A 19,017-nucleotide genomic window follows, 5' to 3' on the forward strand; every position below is an offset into this window, starting at 1 on the left:
AATAATAGACAACACAGGCTAAATTTAGTTAGTGACGTCACTATCTCTTCAGGAAAAAACAAAAGGCAAAAACAACTTATGTAGAGGGCGTACAAGATTGTTGTGACGGCGCGGTACGCACTACACAGGTCATGAGTAGAAGCCAGGTTACAAGTCAACGTTATAAACACCTGTTTACGAAAAGTATCTTTGTTAACTTAAGATACACCTCATAAATGCATTGACAATGAAGATTACCTTCCTGCAGACTGACTCGCAGCAGTACACTACACTGCATTGTGATGTGGGCTGCGACCAAGGTCATATCGTGTCATAGGTCGGAGGTGTTTTGCTCAATCAGGTGATACAGGTTGCGGTCTTCACGCAGCAGATGCATGCAGATGCAAACTGCGGAAGATGCTATGCTGCCACTTTATACGGAATCGTACCCAGTGCGTTAAAGAGAGAATCTTGATAACATAGGTTTCCAAATTCGACTAGGAATCTAGTGGTAGAAGATGGAGGGAAATAAAAGACTTGCCAGTGCCGCTCGATCGGCAACCTACAACATGATCCTGCAGGTATACAATAACCCGTAAATCATTATACTACTATGTTTATCGTTAACACTGTCAATTTACATGTGAATTCTGAACTGCTTTGAACTGTCCGCGATAGACTACCTGGATAATGTCAAGTGGTCTGTCTGTGGAATTATTTCGATCCAAAGCTATGCTTCTCACTGGAATTTGGCTGTTCACAAATTTGATTTTGTCCATTTTCCATAGCTTCCTGAAAATGTGAATCAATTACTACTTTTAGATGAGGTCAGTAGACACACTGGCACCACTCAGCCAAAGGCGTTTAGAACAGCAGCAAGTTCTTTAAGTTAATTTATAAATTTAAAGTTATCTTCCCCATACTTCGAAGTCATGGACTAAATCTTTTGGAGTTCTTTTTTCATATCTATGAAAAATCCAATGGAAATTAGTGTAATAGTGTAGTCAGGAGACATCTTGCTTAGAGCATGATGTGTAAAGTATACTCGTTTCAGTCGTTGGATGTGCCAGTAGTATTTCATGCTAGTAGCAAGGTGTATAAATTTGTAATCAAAGTTTTGGCTCACTAGAAGAACATTGTGTCACATGTCCATCCCATATGGTAGAAATCATCACTGCCAAAGACTGTCAGAGGGTGACTCTAATGCTGAATAAATTACCATATCTTCCAAAAGGATTTCAGATGATTAATTTGTCACCGATATGGCACAACATCTGTTCAATGTGTTTATCAAATACTAGTAAGCCTTGAGCATCACAATTTTTGATTTCAAAGTTACAGAAGTGTTAGCTTCTCATATTAAAATCAAACAACTAAAATCTAAAGAGGGGTTTTAACTGACTTCTAGTGATGTCCGTCTTTCATAAACTGTTGTGTCTCTTTCCCAAGAAATCTTGCCAGGGAAGTATTTAAGCAAAAAAATTTAAAAATAATTATTGGCACTTGAAAAATGACTCTCTATCCTTTATAACTTTGTTTTTTTCTCTTCTAGGTGGTTTTCAGAATGCTAACGTTTGTTCTTAATGCCTTTGTTTTGAGGTACATCTCAAAAGAAATGCTTGGTGTTGTCAATGTAAGGTTAGTAATTGCCTCTACTTTTTTGTTGCATTATATACACAGATAACAATAGATCTTCAAACTTGTAAAATAGATAAACTGAAAAAACAAAAACATTTGCATTATATGCACATTAAACATGTTCATAATATATTTCCTACTTCATTGTGAATCGTGTGACTTTGCTCAACTTATGGGCCAATCAGCTTTTGTTATTTCAGCTGTCAGTTTCCATCTGTTTAAAAGAAGGCATTTGATTGGTTCCTATTTGCTTTTTCCTTATTCAAAAAGTAGGAAGATTTTGAGTGTTTGCCAGCATTATGAAAGTAATTCTTGACAGCATAAGATGTCCAGATTGTTGTCTTTACTTTGACAGATTGACACTGCTGTACTCTACAACTCTGTTTGTTGCCAGAGAAGCTTTCCGCCGGGCTTGTCTCAGTAAAACTGCTGACAGAAAGTGGCGTCAAGTTATCAACCTACTGTGGTGCACGTAGGTATCTGGTGCTTGTCATCTTTAATAGAAACTTTGCAACATGCTTTTAGTCTACATTATAATGCCAGAGTAAATTTAATATACCGGTACAGATTGACATGTATAGAAAAAACACTTCTGTCCTTATAACAAAAAATCAAACGCAAAGATCATTTCACAGAATAAAATTGTTACAGCCTCAATATAATGGAAGGAATCTTCTTTAAAACAAGACTTCTTTTTTGTACTACAGGTAATGAAAATTTACATCATTTATCACCTGATTTATATTTGAAATAAATCAATGCCTTCTAGATATCAGAGAGATACCACCCGTACTTAGATGCAGGGGGTTAGCAAACCCATGCTGCGCTTTTTGATCCTTTCACCAGTATCAGTTTAAGTGAGTCCTGCAGGCAAGCGTGCTAGTCCTGCATAGATTCTTTATCATACATGCACATTATTATCCACTGGGTCTTGATTACAGGAATGGAATGGAAAATATGCTAGTGTCTCAGAAAGGAAGCTAGTGGTTTGCTTTCACAGACGTCTCGGTCAATTTGCTCATCCCTTCTTTTATGGCAATGTAATCTTGAACTCATCACAAATCTTCTTTGTAGACCTAGCCTAGTTCAAATATCTTCAACCACAGACTTTGTGAGGCAGGGCTGATTCAGTAGACTTCAAAAATTTTCCATTGCAGTGTTCTGTTAGGCATTGTCTGTGGTTTGGCTCTTGCATACTTTTGGCTGCGTCTTCTTGAACGCCCAGATCCAGAGAGGGTCCCTAACTACTCAGTTGGGGTGATTGTGTTCACTTTATCGGCAGTCCTTGAACTTCTGGCAGAGCCTCTCTATGTGATTGGACAAGCCCTTTTATTCATCAAATTGAAGGTAAGAATTCAAATTCTCGATGGAGTTTTGCAGTGCAGTAATGTATTTTCACAATCCAGGATTACCAGTGAACTTTTTCATACCCCAAATTAACAATTATCTGTAAAAAAAATATATATGATTGTGAAGCTACTGTTCAATTCAATACTAAGTCGAACAAAATGTTGTTTTGTCAATGCATATCAGAAAACGCAATGAAGACTATTGTAATTGTCTGCACATTGCCACAGATATGAGAGGTACTACCCCATGGCTACCCTCAACACCGTAGATGATGTGCTGTTTGCACTTTTCATGGATAATCCCAGTCATTGTACCAGAGCAATGCATGGCATAATAAAGTCTACATCAGCATAGTCATCACCATATTTACTTGTTTTGCACCAGTATTGGTGACAAAACCTGAAGTCCAGTTTAACATTGTCGTGCGATTTTTTTCTTGACCTCTTCAGGTAGTCATTGAAGGCGTAGCCATACTGTGTAGATGCATTCTGACTGTACTTCTTGTAATAGCATTCCCACACTGGGGTATCGTTGCTTTCTGCTGGTCTCAGGTAAGGCAGTCATAGATTTGTCTGTTTTATTTTCTCTCTCGTATACATTCACTCGTGAATTACCAAGAATGCATGGATAAGTCATTAGATTTAGTATGGGTAGCCCTTAATACATAGCCATTGTTAATAGACCAAGTTTGTTTTTCGCCTGAAGCTGGCCCTGTTTTAAACAAACTGATATGCATTTGTCAGAAATAACTGTAGGTGTCATGTGGCTGAATATTACAGGGGCAGGTCCTTTCTGGCAGGATATAGCAAAGCCTTGTGGTGATGTAACTACCCTTTTCAGGGACAGAATATGGCATATCAAGTTTACTTTTGAAACAAAATATGTATGATTTAGATAGGATGTTAGAGTGCATTTTAGACCATTAATATAGTACACCTTATATAATACCAATAGCTGAAAATCATTTTCCAGAGTTTTTTGGCAGGGACACAGCGTAAATGGTACATACACAACCATTGAAAAGAAGAAAACTCTTCTTTTGCATGGAGATGGTATCAGTCAGTTAAGTTTTAACCATCTGTTTGATAGAAAAGCCGCAATATTTCTTCCTCAATTTGATAATGAAATTTAACCCAGAATCCCAAAGTGTATTCTGCCATAGCAATCATGGCCAACTGAAGACTGTAGTTACATGTAAGAGTTCAAAGAGAATTTATGCATTAAAACTTCATACTTCTATCAAGTTCTGATTTGCAACAATATTCAGAATCATGAACTTCCAATGTGACGTATTTAGAGAAGTGATTTATTTTTGTGTCAACAGCTTGCCTTCACGCTGATCTACGTTGGTTTGTATTATGCATATTTCATCAAGTATCTCTACACATCAGAAGATGAATCCTTTCCACTGAAGACAGTCAGAGATTTCTTTCCAAGAACAAATCCAGGACAGGTAACTTTAACAAGGATTTTTTTACAATCTGTTAGAAACAGACCAATCTGTTTGTGTCGTCCATAGGAGAGCTTTCACCACTGAGATTTTGTGAACCCTTCCCGTCTGTTTTCAAGGATTTAGTCAAGCTACATCTATAGCAGTGAGCTATTCATGTCATGATTTTAATGGCAAATGGAGAGGAAGACGGAGGGAAAGAGTGCATATGCAAATCTGGAACCATGCTTTATTAGTGGATAAAATAATGACTACCTTCCATGTTGCTCATCGCAGAAATGGACAAATCTCACGTTGCTGAAACTAACATGGAGCTTTTTCAAACAAGGGTTTTTCAAACAAATACTCACAGAAGGTTAGTGGCAATTCCCTTTCATAAGCTATAAGCCAGTAGATCATGCAAAAACCCCCAAATCTTTACTTCCACAAATTTCCTTATTGTTTTGACAACTTTTTGACAGCTGACATGGAAAAATGGAACTGTGCAATAAGTCTGACTTCTCAAAGTACCTTTATTATGATCTTATCATCTTAGTTATCATTAGGAGGGTCACGAGTTATTTGTATAATTCACTGCAGAGGTTAATGTAATCTGCATACTTCAATTTGTACTGTGATTATACTTCATTGTGCATTCATATTTGGCACGACTGAGGCAGCTACGAAAATCTCTGGAGTGACTCAATTTGCATCTCATAGTACCCTTTATATTAATTTTTCATTCTGAGAGTTATCAAGTTAACAGAAACATGAAATATTATAATTTATTTCAGGTGAAAAATATGTAATGACTTTCTTCAATGTGGCAAGTTTTGCAGACCAGGGGCTCTATGACATCATCACAAATCTGGGCTCCCTAGCTGCTCGATTTATCTTCTTCCCCATAGAAGAGAGTGGTTACCTGTTCTTTGCCCAGACCCTGACACGGGGCGTACCAGTGAAAGAGCAAGCAGAAGTAAGTTAGATGGAGGTTTAAGATACTGTGTGGTGTTCATAAATGCCAAATAGGACACTAAATGTCTGAATGTTCACCATGTTTAGACTTTTGAAAGGTGTACAGGTTTTCTGTCTATGCTTTCTAATATATTTACAGGGTTCATACACTCTTGCAAAGTCCATGAAATTCCTTGAATTTTAAGCCTCCTGGAAAGTCCTTGAAAATGAAATTGAGGCCCGGAAAGTCCTGGAAAATTGATGACTCAACCATGATTTTTGAAAATCCTGAAATGAATGGTCGTGATATTGTCAAAATGATATGGAAAATGATATACCGGGATATATAACAATGATATATTGTAAAAATGATACCAGAAAATGGTATTTTTTACCTCAGAAAGGTTTGAAAGTTGCTATGAAAATTCCTTGAAAGTCCTTGAATTTTAGCCATGATTTACCCCTGACATCTCTGAACCATAGTGTACTCAGTGGTTGAGAGAAATATCTCACTTAGCCCCATACACACTAGTTTTGTACAGTGACTAGAAATACTGATCAGAATTTACCAGTATCCTTTAACTGTTATATAACTTTCCATGTATTTATTATTATATTTCTAGGATGCAGTTGCTTTAGCTACCAAAGTTCTGGAAAATTTACTCAAGTTTGTATTCCTGCTTGGAATGACCATCTTGGTTTTTGGATATCCATATGCCTATCTATTGCTAGATCTGTATGGTGGTTCATTGCTAAGTTCAGGATCAGGTCAGTGAAACAGTTCTGTTCTCATATTATTTTGCAGAAGTTTGTAGATTAGTGGACACCGCAAGCACTTTGAGTTAATCACTAGGGAGTCACAAAGGATAGGTTGGGGGATATAACACTTCACTAGAGGGCCTCAGGAAAATCGTTCTGGGTGATACTCCATTGTTTGCGTACACTTATTTTTTTATCCACTTGCCCTTCGGGCAAGTGGGGGTTCGGTTCACTTGCCCGAATTGGAAAACCACTTGCCCAGTATAATTACGTGTTTGAACAAAGCTAAAACATTGGTTTTTCATTTCACACTCTTTATTTTGAAAATTACCATGTTATCATGAGAAAATGTCAGACATTCTCATAGGGTTCTCCTCACACTTCTAAGAGTACTGGATGGCTCATTTATATTAAATTAATTATCAAAGCCCCACTAGCAGTATCATATAGCATTCTTTATGTGATTTTACTCTGAACTAAAACAAGATTTTGGGAATGTGCTCTTTGAGGGGTTGGAATACAAGTATTGTTAACTGCCAAGTGAGACTGCATGTGCAATTTAAAACAAGAAAAATAATGTGTGCCCAAACGTAAAGTGGCACCCAATGCAAATATAGCAAAAACAGTGTACATCGTGCATATATGCATTTGAATATTCACGGAAACAACAGAGTAGTCCAATGTAATGCATAGTGTTGAATGTTTTCAACTGGGACAACAATGTTTTGTTTTCTTTTTAGTATGGTGGGAAATCAAAATAATGGTTAAAATGTAAATTTACTTGTCCAATTTTTCACTAAAGAATGTTTTGTAAAGCTGCAAAAGACTATATCCTATTAATGGGTAGAATTTAAAGAAAACCAGAAAAAATAGGAAGCCCTCTTAGGTCAACAAATTTCAAGATTTACAGCTAGTTGGGCTCTCATACTCATAGAAAAAATTCTAACAGTTCATATGTTTGTATGTTTACTTCTTAGGTCTTAATGTACAAATAATAACAGCCATTTTAATTGTACCTTCAAAGTATTTTTGCAGTTAAAAGTTTTAACTTATATGTACAGAAAGAAAAAAATCTGTAGCTATAAAGGAATGTTTTGAAGCTTCTGAAAAATAATGTACTTCTTTGTCATGTTTTTACTGCGCTGACATCATACACAAGCCCTATGAAGTTTGGATTACCATTGCACTATACCAGTATCCTATGTTTTTCTAATAACCTAGGTGGTCTTTTTAATGCTCATGCGCAGACTAAATAGAATTTAAACCAACAACCTAAGGCGTCGGTGGTTTTCTATGTGTCTTGAACGATGAATTTCTCGATGTCAAACTCGCTCCAATTGCTTCTTGACAGTCATTTTAGAATGGGAAAATCACAAACAGAGAGGTTGGTCGCCACGGACAAGTAACTTTTATATTATTGACCTGAAAATTAAGTCAGTGTTCATTGAAAATTCAAAGACTGGACCCGTTGACACCAAAGCTTGCTCATGGCTTTCATTGCATGCGGTCTTGCCACGATGCCACTCACTGTCAACAAGTTAAAGCGCAGTGGTCGTCGCGCTGCGCGTGCGTGATTTTTTTGTTGATAAACATAAATTTTTGTAAACATAAGTCTTCTCAACTTCAATAGGAGTGAGATGAGAGCAGTCCCCAAGACTCAACATCATACAATAGTAAAATATTAAGATCGGAAACGAACTTCAGTGGTGTATTTCTATCTATAAACTCGTGTAAGGCTACGAACATTGGGACACTACACTCAGCACATTATGTCGCTGAGTTTACTGCACGCAGACACAGTGAACAAAAAGGTTTGATCGCGCGCGATCACGTTGGTTGTACACAATGCTATGTACAGTACAGTGAAAATACAGAACTAAAATGATCAACATTGCCTATATATGTAGACCAGCAACAAGCACAATGCCTAACACAAAAATTACACTCAAGACCATGATCGGCAAGCCAGAGCAGGACACGAGAGATGTTGTTGGGAGACGGTCACCGCGTTGACGTACACGGATATAGAGAATCCGGTCCCACAACGTACCGGCCCGCGACGACTTGGCCCACAACCAACTGTTGATCACCATGTCTTACTTACTTCTAGTATTACGTGGTAAGAAATAGTAAAATGACAGGAAACAATAGACAAAACGAGCGGGTTTTCGCGGCATTTGGCAGGAAAATTGCACGGCTACACCGTGCATAGACGTATCGAGAGATCCTGTGCCCCGGTCCTGTGCACGGTCATGACAGTGATCCAACCGCTAGCTGGTGTAGGCCTACCGGTGATGGGCAAACGTCGTTGTTGTACCTCCTGATTGCCGGGTAGGTCTGAATCCTCTTTCAAGTGAGATAACCCCCCACATAACAAGAAGACCTATGAAAGGTCCTTCGCTTGACTTGATACCTGTACTCGGAATTCTCGTTTGCACCCCCAAACGGGGTAAACTTTGTAGTTGAGTTGGATTCTCCACAGCCGAGTGAAGCGCGCCATATACCCGGTTTGACACGGACGTTCATACAGACCACGGAACGGAACAGATGCAGAGATGCAGAGATGCTTCTTGCTGCAGCGGGCATTGCTCTGCGAGCTGTAGATTTCTGTAGTTTGGGTTGTTGTCTTTGTACTCCTGTCGGGCCTCTTGAAATGAAAGCTCTCGTCCTTGCTAGCGATGTCGAAAACTAGAGCCCGGTCGTTGATAGTCTGTTGGCGTATACATGCGTACATGCGTACGTCTAGCTCTATGGCTCGAGCGATAACATTAGCCGAGCCCCATTCAACTGATTCAAGAAAATCATGAGCAAATGTGATCTCAATCCAGCGTGCAATTATTGTTCAATATTCAGCAGATATTTAACTTAGATTAATTGACCTTTTATCGCGTGTTACATTTGGTTAGTTGGTATACTTGTGACAGATCAGCCGCCATTTTAACAAGCGGCAATATCGCAAACATTACAATCAACCCGTAACATGTGCGGCGTTCTTGGATTTGTTTACAACAGAGGGGGACCCCCTCAGGAGGATGCGCAGCGCGACGACCACTGCGCTTTAACATTGAAGAGTACGTTTTAGTAAACCTCTCTTTTATGTGGTGATTTTTCACCACTGGACTTTATTTTTACATCATTATAAACGTTCATACAAAGCACAAAAACCGCTGTGTGTTTCTTTTTTTTACCGTATCAACATATTATTGTGAGACACCGTAACCTCACAGTCAATGCAATGAACTTTGGTGAACGTACGCTCCACCAGCTGAACAGCTTTTTCATATGCAAAATCAGCGTACGTTATTTAACCGGTGGTATTGTTTGAACTGCATTTTATTGAAAGCGATTACATGATTCTTTTCATCAACTCTTCATGCAATTTATGAAAAATCTTATGGAAATGTTCACAATGACATAACATGAAAATTTTTTGTTGTTAAGTCCGTGTTCCCTCACCAGAAAATCGCTCTCGTGAATTCGATTTTTAGGTATTATTTTTTTCACTTGTCCCGTCGGGTAAGTGGCATCGGAGGTTCACTTGCCCGAACGCAACTTTCACTTGCCCCGGGCAATCGGCAACCCTTAGTGTCTTTCCTTGTTTGCGTACACTTATTTTCATTTGTGCAATGATATTTTGGAAAATATCAAAAGTTTTAATAGTTTCAAGCTTTTCCATAATGTATAAAATAATAACATGCATAACGTGTCACATACATTATTCTAAATTCAGGTCATTGTTTAGTTACTACATATGCCCTAAATATTTGGAATAGAGCCAAGTGCATTGATTGGCATTTGTGTGTAATGAATGTACAATTACAAATGTATGGGTAGATGCAGTGTTAATTGGAGAAGTTTTACAGGATAATGGTTTTCGAATGTTACAATGATCTAGAACAGTTCAAATTCACAGTTGAAAATGTGAAACTCAGGAATCTGTAGCTCACTTGTCATGGCATCTGAGATACTGGTATCAATAACAATTCTAGAGTCATGCATGTTTTTGTTTTTATTTTAATATATACAAAGAAATTTGGCATTTTGGTAAAAATGGTGGAATGTACGTAGTTGTCTTTAGAACCAACATAGATTTATGTATGTATTGCTCATGCAAAAACATTCATGTACGAGTGGGCGGTACAACAGCATGGAAGAAAATCAATATACTGATGTTTTTAAGAGCCTGCAGCAATCACAAATCCTTTGTCAGTGTACTCAACGATACCATCTATACAGTACTGTATATGTATGTACTATATCGTATCTTTCAGTGCAGGTGTGTGATTATGAAGATATTCAGAATTGAAAATCGCCAGCATAAATTGATCTGTGTGGTTTTTGTTTCTTTCAGGCCCAACACTGTTAAGTTGTTATTGCGTGTATGTGTTACTGATCGCTATTAATGGTACCATGGAAGCATTTGTCTTTGCTGCCATGAGCTCCCAAGATGTGGATAGGCAAGTCATTCTTAGTTAAAGGTATACTGTCACCTGTTCCAATTTTGCCACAGTTACCATGGAAAAAGAAAATCTAAACAATCACAGATTTTAAGTGGGTGGCCGCTTTTTAAAAAACAGCGCCCTCACATGGGCATTTTGAATACCAAGGAACGCCCCTTTGACCATATACGGGCATATTTAGAATACAGGTGACTGTATACCTTTAAATGTTGTTGGTATGAGATAGAGAGTTTTGTCTATTGAGTGGATTGGCCATAGATTACTTTAACAACCTGTTTTTACATGTACACTACCAAATAAATCAACGTAAATAAATAACCAGTAAAAACAAATACAAATGTAAAGGGCTTCTTTAAGCCTTTTCATTTGATAGATTTCCCAATCTGTTACTTGTACGTAGTATGCTGTTTTCTTTTCAGTGTCTTTTCTTCAACACTTACAAGTATTGTGATCAGAACACAACCAGTGCAGAACACTGGTAACCATTCTTATTTTGGCATCAAATCAATTATGACTGTTGCACATAAAGAAATTACATCATAAGAGTGGTCCTGTAGTTGTAAAGTTGTCTGTTATTATGAACAACATTATCACGATATCATATCATTTTAGCATCATCTGTGACATAAAGCAGGTATTACGTAAATATTCACTACACCTGATGAAAAATCTTGAATTGTCAGGCACACAAGCATTAACTACTTGAGTTGATCAAAGTCCTCGGACATATGTCACAAACCAAAGAAAGATATAAGCAGCCAGTAGATTTCAGAATACTGTAGTAAGCAGGCTTACCAACAAATTTAATATAACCTAGTAAAACATGAAATTAGCCCAATATAGCTGCTTTGATTAAAAGCCAAATAACACACCATTAAAATGTTCGTATTTTTTTAATTTCAGATACAATCACAAACTCCTTGTCTTCTCAGTGATATTCCTCTTCTTTTCCTGGCTTTTTACAAAACTCATCGGAGTGCTGGGATTCATCTTTGCCAACTGTATAAATATGAGTGTCAGGATAATCTACAGGTAAGACAATTCATTCCTTTCAAACTGAAAAGGAAATCCACTCTCACAGCATTCTGACGTCAATGTGAAATATTGGTTCAGTAACTAAGAATGTTGTTTTTGGATAACATCAGTGATATATTGTAATGCTTGTCATAAAAGATGTAAACACTACAATTCTCAGTTGTCAGTTACTGTCTGTGGCATTTTCAATTTGTTCTTGAATTTTTATCAAAAAAACCCATCAAACTTGTTCACGTAGTGTTACTCCATAGTGTGTTACGAAATCACATTTGAAAAATTGTAGCTGCGTCAAGAGACTACTAACCATTACAGATTGTGCTCTGATATGACAAATTACAATCTAAAATTCAATGTTATTCATACTTGCATTTGGTGTTTAAATAAAGAATTCTGGACAAATTTATATTTTTCTCTCAGCTTATGTAAAACATCTTCATCTCAATGTTCTTTTTTCAGTATATATTTTGTCAAAAATTACTACAAGGACACTAAATACAGGCCACTGAAGTGTCTTATACCATCTACAATGGTGCTTATAGCTTACATAGTCTCAATAATAATCACAGTTATATCAGAGGTAAGAATATATATATTTGCATATTGTAAACAATATATTGATGAAACTCATGATCAGGAAGATAATATGTGGTATGCAAGGACCCATGTCTACCAGGAGAAATCTTGGCCAAAAAACGGAAAAAGTTTTTTGTCTCTTCCCGCACCAGCCTTTCTCATGTTTGATTGGAAAAATTTACATGTAAAAAATGACGTTGCACTGTGCATGGTAGAAAATGTTAATATCTGAAGGATCACAGACACAAACACTGTACAGTTCTGAACAGTGAAATTATAGTATTAATATCATTTTGGTGTGTGCCAGAATTACTGCATATTCAAACATTCTGGGTTTTTTTATTGTTCATGCTGGTTGTATCTTTTACCACATGTTGGAAATAAACTGTGTCACTGCATTACTTTTTGTAAGAAATTTTGGATGAGGAAATCTGTTATTTTCTTTGGCTTTGGATTAAATATCTTTAGAATGTTAGCAATACTACTTCACACCAAAATTGAAGTGCATGCAGCATCACTTTTTCATAAAGGTTTTGAAATTTTAAGTTTATCATATTGTTGTTAATAGATGGGCACTCAAACTTTCATTATTAACAGTTATTTGTAATTTTGTAGGGAAAAGGGAAAAAACATCAGCGATGCAAATTCTTTGAATTGCTGTTGATCTACGTAAAATTTCCCATTTTTGAAAAATTGCTATGAAGTATAATTAGCAACCAAGCTTGATGAACAGTCCATGTCGACATGATATGCAAAGTGAAGTCATAAAATGACTTATTCTGGACCTGAGTGTACATATAAATGAGTGTATAGGTTAGAAGTCAGGTATTTGTGCAAAGAGCTCCTACAGGAATCAAGGTATTCAGTCACATGCAAAGCAAATGTCACACACACAATGAAAAGAAAGTAATTATGATTCATAGATATTGAAGCAAAATGAAATAATCGAAACAACGTTTTTATCATGTTTCTGGTTTCTTGGGAAAAACTAAGTGGTGCAAAAATTATTTTTGTAATGATTTTGTCTTTTATTTTGTTCTAGAAGACACTATGCTGTGATAAAGGCAGACTCTATCAACTGGTCCATGTCTGTATAGGGGGCCTCTGCTGCCTGGGTGTGTCCCTGACTATCTATTTCTCAGAATACGATATGATTGATTTCATCATGCAGCAATTCATTACAAGAAAGGAAGCGCTGAAAGCAAAGAAGAAGAACTAGAAGACGGGGTTTTGGACGTGCAATCAGAAATACAGTACTTTTGGAAATATCCTGGCTACATTTGTGATTGGTTGGTCCTCCTTTACAGCATTGTCAGAATGCTCAGTTAGGGCTGCATTTGATTATTTTCACAAGGGATTTCTACAGTCTGTGCAAGGTGCCAAACATTGTAATATTTCTTTTCAGTCAATCTGACAACTGATTGCATTGAAAATCAATGTTTTATTTCCTTTTCACCGTCACAAACGGGGAAAAAATAGAGAGTTGTGTATTATGATTGTCCTTCTCTTTTCATTTGAATCACATGTAAACATTCAAACCCTGCGGGGCTTCCAAATACACAAAAACTGGACATCACATGATTAATCACCTTCATTCCACACCATCTGCATGCAACCATGCAGTGGTACATCAGAATTTTACGTATTCTATATTTTCTTTAAAAAGTTTTGTACACATCAAGCCAGCAATGCAGTTGCGTAAACATTTTTGCATATGAGCTAAAACTGCAATACTTATCATGAAATAAAGACACTTTTTAAAATTCATTGAGTGTGCCATGTGTGACCCTACTTGTACAACATCAAAGTTTGGTCAGTCCAGATGGATTTTCAACTACCACATCTCTTCACCATTACAATTTTGGTGTTTTCTGATGCCCCAAAATAGTCAAGCTAATGTAGCTGGATTATAATCCTATTTGAAATGATTTTTAGCTCCCATTTGCCATACATATATGGCAATTGGGAGGTTATATGGTTGAAAAAAGTCTGTATGTGAGATGTCTGTCTGTCTGTATGTATGTATGTATGTATGTATGTATGTCTGTCCGTCCACTGCAAAAACTCAAAAACCGCTGCACGTATTAAGCTGATTTTTAGCTACTATAGACTATAGTCTATAGAAGCTATTGGGATGGGTATCCGTCCGGCGTCCGTCGTCAGTCTGTATGTATGTATGTATGTATGTATGTATGTCCGTTTGTGAGGCGTCCGTCCACTCAAATATCTTGAGAACCGCAGTACTTACTGATTTGATATTTGTTGTGTAGATGAAAAATATGATTTGAGAAACTATTTTTTTTAATTTTTTGATATTGTTGAAAATAGGCAAATTAATGCCAAAAAAGGTGTTTTTGGTAAAAAATCTTCTTCTTCATAACCGCTGGTCAGACAGCTTTGTTATTTGGTATACAGGTCCCTAGGGATAACCCAACTTAGATTTGTTCAAATTGTGATGAAATATGCAAATGTGTATTTTTAAGGAATTTTTTGTCATTTTTGGTCAAAATTTGACTTACATTGTATGTAATTCTTGTACTGTATAAACCCTATCAATTCACCCAGAAAAAAATAATTAATATGATTTTAAATAATTGAATTAATTAGGAAATCATCAAGCCAAAATAATTTTAGTGTGGAATTATCAGAAAGTGCAACTTTTTTGACAGTTCATAGTGAAATGCTTACCATCTTGGAGGATTAAAACATGTAAAGGCAACTTTCCTGAATCCCAACTTTGATATATTCTGAACCACCATTTATGTTATCTAAAAGAAATTGCTCATTATAGTTTGTCATGATAGGGTGGTCAAATAAATAGAGATAGAGAAAGTTCTAATTTCCATTTATGGTTGACTTGGTAAGGATAAAATAAGATTACTTTTTGATGAAAAAAATAGAGTGGTCAATTAAAAGAGTGGTCAAAGTGATAGGGTTTTTATGGTAAAGCTGGGCTGTAAGATTCCTCATGTGCTATTTATAGCAATTATGCAATCTGTGTAAACAGTGCAATGAAAGTGTAACATGATTCCTTATAATGCTTTTGATGACCTTGAACTTCTTAAGTTTCAAACATTTGTCTCTTCAGTGTGCTTTCTCTGAGTACGCACAGTCTCAACTTATTCAACAGAACTTACTTACAATGTTAATTTGAAAGTTAAAATGTGCTTGGTTAATAGGATAAAAATACTGATAAAGATAACCAGCTCAAGATTCTTTATAACCTGACAGATATGCTGTTTTTTTATGACATAAATCTTGATTTAAGCAAGTCTTGTTTACTTCAATTAGAATGTAATTAACTCTCGTTTATTTGCTTTTATTGACTAATATAGTCTGATGAAATAAGCAAATCTGTATTTTTACAGAATTTTTTCCATTTTTGGTCAGGCCATCCTGAAATGAGCAATCAAAGATATCCACCTTCTTCATCAATACATGTGTCACAAAAGGTTATTCTCTACATAACACAGCAGAGCTCTGTCAACTGTTGAGTCGCTTGTTTTTTCAAAACCGCTGGTCAGACAGCTTTAATATTTGGTTTACATGTCCCTAGGATGACCTTAGTGAGATAATTTCATACAGACAGAAAATACTTAATTTTGTATCCATGTCTATAGTAGCTTCAGGGACTTTGGCCCTATGTTTGGTGTAGTGATGCCATACATGGTGTAGATGTGCCGTTGTTAAAATGAACTTTTTAGTCCCATAGATATGCAAATTAGGTAGAAAAAAAGGCGAAAATGGTCAAAAATCAATAACTCAGGAGGTACTCATTTGATCATTGTTATATTTGGTTTTTAGGTACCTTAGGCCCAACTCATTCAAACATATAGATTTGATGTCAATATTTGATGCTTTCTATTTTTAATGAATTTTTTCTTTCTTTTTTTGCCATTTTAGTAAAAAATCTTTTTCTCTTAAACTAATGGTTTGATCGCTTTAAAATTTGGCTTGCAGGTGCCTTGTGATAATTCAAAACAGAATTCATCAAAATTATGGCAAAATTTGCATATTTGTATTTTGGGGCAATTTTTGCCATTTTTGGTTAAAAAAATCTTCTTTGAAACTGTGTGTTCCATTACTTTCTAATTGGATGTGCAGGTTCCTAGGAGTGACCTGAAGATGACTCGGTGAACTCGAGGCGAAATTTGCAAATTTTGTGGTACTTTTTGCCATGCTTTCAAATTTGGTACACAGGTGAAATGTAGCAGGTCATTCATTCAAAGTCAAGTACTGCCTGTGTGAATGAGCAGATTATGATTGTGCTGTTCCAGGCTGAGGTGTTATTTATAGGAATGATGCAATGTTAGACGGTAATTGATGTTTTAACTGAATTTGACCTACATTGTTTGTAACTCTTGTACTGTATAAACCCTATCAATTCACCCAGAAGAAAAATAATTATATGATTTTAAATAATTGAATTAATTAGGAAATCAAGAAAGCCAAAATAATTTTAGTGTAGAATTATTAGAAAGTTCAACTTTTTGACAGTTCATAGTCAAATGCTTACCATCTTGGATGATTAAAACATGTAAAGACAACTTTCCTGAACCCCAACTTTGACATATTCTGTACCGTCATGTATTAATTGTTCTCTGTATGTTATCTAAAAGAAATTACTCATAATAGTTTGTCATGATAGGTTTGTCAAATAAATAGAGATAGAGAAAGTTCCAATTTCCATTTATGGTCGACTTAGTATTAGTAAGGATAAAATAAAATTACTTTTTGAGGAAAAAAATAGAGTGGTCAAAAGAGTGGTCAAAGCGATAGGGTTTTTATGGTAAAGCTGGGCTATAAGATTCCTCATGTTCTATTTATAGCAATTATGCAATCTGTGTAAACAGTGCAATGAAAGTGTTACAGGATTCCTTATAATGCTTTTGATGACCTTGAACTTCTTAAGTTGCAAACATTTGTCTCTTCCGTGTGCTTTCTCAGAGTACCTACAGGCTCAACTTATTCAACAGAACTTACTTGCAATGTTAATTTGAGAGTTAAAATGTGCTTGGTTAATAGGATGAAAATACTGATAGAGATAATCAGCTGAAGATTCTTTATAACCTGACAGATATGCTATCTTTTTTTATGACTTAATCTTGATAAGCAAGGCATGTTTACTTTAATTAGAATGTAATTAACTCTTGTTTATATTATTATAAGCAGTAGTATCAAGTTGAACAAACTGATATTGATAGGTTGGTCAGCTGTTGGAGGTTAAAAGTTGTTAAAAATAAATGTATGTATGTATGCATGTCTATCTGTCTGTCCGTCTGTCTGTACATATGTATGTATGTATGTATGTATGTTAGTTAGTGTATGCGGATGTATGTCCGTCCACATTAAAAACTCCTAAACCACAGCATCTACCATCTTAGTGTTTGGTGGACAGGTGCACCCAGGGGTGGAGATGTGAATTTGTTGAAGTGAACATGTCAAAAAAATATGCAAATGAGGGGAAGAAAGGAAAAATCCTGCAAATTGTTAAAACTCTGTAACCACTGGCCAGATTTGGTTGAAACTTGGTATGCAGGCTCTTTATAGTGACTTTAGTTACATTTCTTCAAATTTCGGTGAAACTTGGAAAGTTGTATTTTTACGGCGATTTCCCGGTTTTTGGTCAAAAAATCTTCTTTTCTGAAAGCGCTCATCCCATTGCACTGGAAACCTGTATGTATGATCCTGGGGTTGGCCTTTGTCAGATTTGTTCAAATAGTTGTGAAGTTTTCATATTTGTATTTTTGGGACAATTTTTTCCAATTTTTGTCAAAAAATCGTTTTCTCCCAAAGTATTTGTTGGATTGCTTTTAAATATGATAGTCTCGATCCTAGGGTTGTTTTCTGTCAGATGGGTGAAAGTCATTATGAGATTGAGCATTTCATATTGCTGGGGTATAAGATTAATTTGGACCTGCAATGGAATTTTTCAGTAATCAACCTGTAAGAATGGAATGTCATGTGTGTATTAGTACTTAGTATCTCTGTAAAATGGGAGCACAGTGTCATTGACACAATTTTTCAATTGCAAAATAAATCATTGGCAATGTACAGCACTGAGTAAATGTTAGCTGTTAGTGTAATTTCTATTTGTAAACACCAATGAAGGTTTACCAATTGTTCTACGTCAGTGTTCTACAGACTCAGTATGCCCAAGAGATCATGTTTCTGTGCATGTTTATGCAAGTTGTTTTGTTTCTCCTGCTATTTGAATTCCAGGTTTTGCCTACAGCATCCAGAGTTCAACTTTGCTGTTAAACAGCTGACCTACACAACTCCCTCTTCCTCGGCTGCAAGACTAAAAGGAGATGAAAATATGCGCATTTTATATGAAGACCAAACAAGTCTCTTCTTCTAATTATACACTAAAATCATTAAACTCGATTTCACTATTTTGATGTTTGAGTCATTTTCACAGGGATTAAAATTCACAGATTTTTTTAGTAAAACAATGGAATATATTGTTACTTCACACTTTCATGGGGATTTAGCGGATTTCATCCATCAGTGAAAATAAACCCAGATTGGTGTAATGGCAGATCTGTAGAACAGTGGGCCATATTCAACTCATTGTAGAAATCAGTGCGTGTCTTAAGTTGCCTTCCATGATAGACAAATACAACATACCCCCTAGGATAGTGTTGAATTGTACAACAGCTTAGCATGGGCCCAGTGTCTTCCAGTCTCACCAGTACTGCAACTGCAGATATCCCAGTGTTTCTCAGCCAAAACAGTTTCTACCCATGCTTTACTTTGCTGACAAACCATACTCTTGCAGCAACCACTACAGGCACTGTTTCATCCCATCACCAAGAAAGTACAAAACACAACCATGCA

The 19,017-nt window shown here is 36.2% G+C and overlaps 1 protein-coding gene across 2 annotated transcripts; it reads left to right on the forward strand.

Annotated features, from left to right (window-relative positions):
* Positions 1-110: 110 nt before the first annotated feature.
* Positions 111-13,944, forward strand: LOC139135310 (man(5)GlcNAc(2)-PP-dolichol translocation protein RFT1-like). 2 transcript variants are annotated; one of them, XM_070702652.1, is made up of 13 exons: positions 111-560; positions 1,532-1,617; positions 1,973-2,089; positions 2,775-2,964; positions 3,417-3,518; positions 4,292-4,420; positions 4,694-4,772; positions 5,191-5,372; positions 5,974-6,118; positions 10,461-10,566; positions 11,473-11,601; positions 12,061-12,181; positions 13,223-13,944. In XM_070702652.1, the coding sequence occupies exons 1-13, from the start codon at positions 498-500 to the stop codon at positions 13,394-13,396; spliced, it is 1,623 nt and encodes a 540-aa protein (XP_070558753.1). In that variant the 5' UTR covers positions 111-497; the 3' UTR covers positions 13,397-13,944. The 2 variants fall into 2 exon arrangements, with proteins under 2 accessions (XP_070558753.1, XP_070558752.1); XM_070702651.1 differs by having other exon boundaries at positions 294-560; positions 13,220-13,944.
* Positions 13,945-19,017: the final 5,073 nt, after the last annotated feature.

Source organism: Ptychodera flava, chromosome 6 (assembly GCF_041260155.1).
Source record: "Ptychodera flava strain L36383 chromosome 6, AS_Pfla_20210202, whole genome shotgun sequence".
In the NCBI taxonomy this organism is placed as follows: domain Eukaryota; kingdom Metazoa; phylum Hemichordata; class Enteropneusta; family Ptychoderidae; genus Ptychodera; species Ptychodera flava.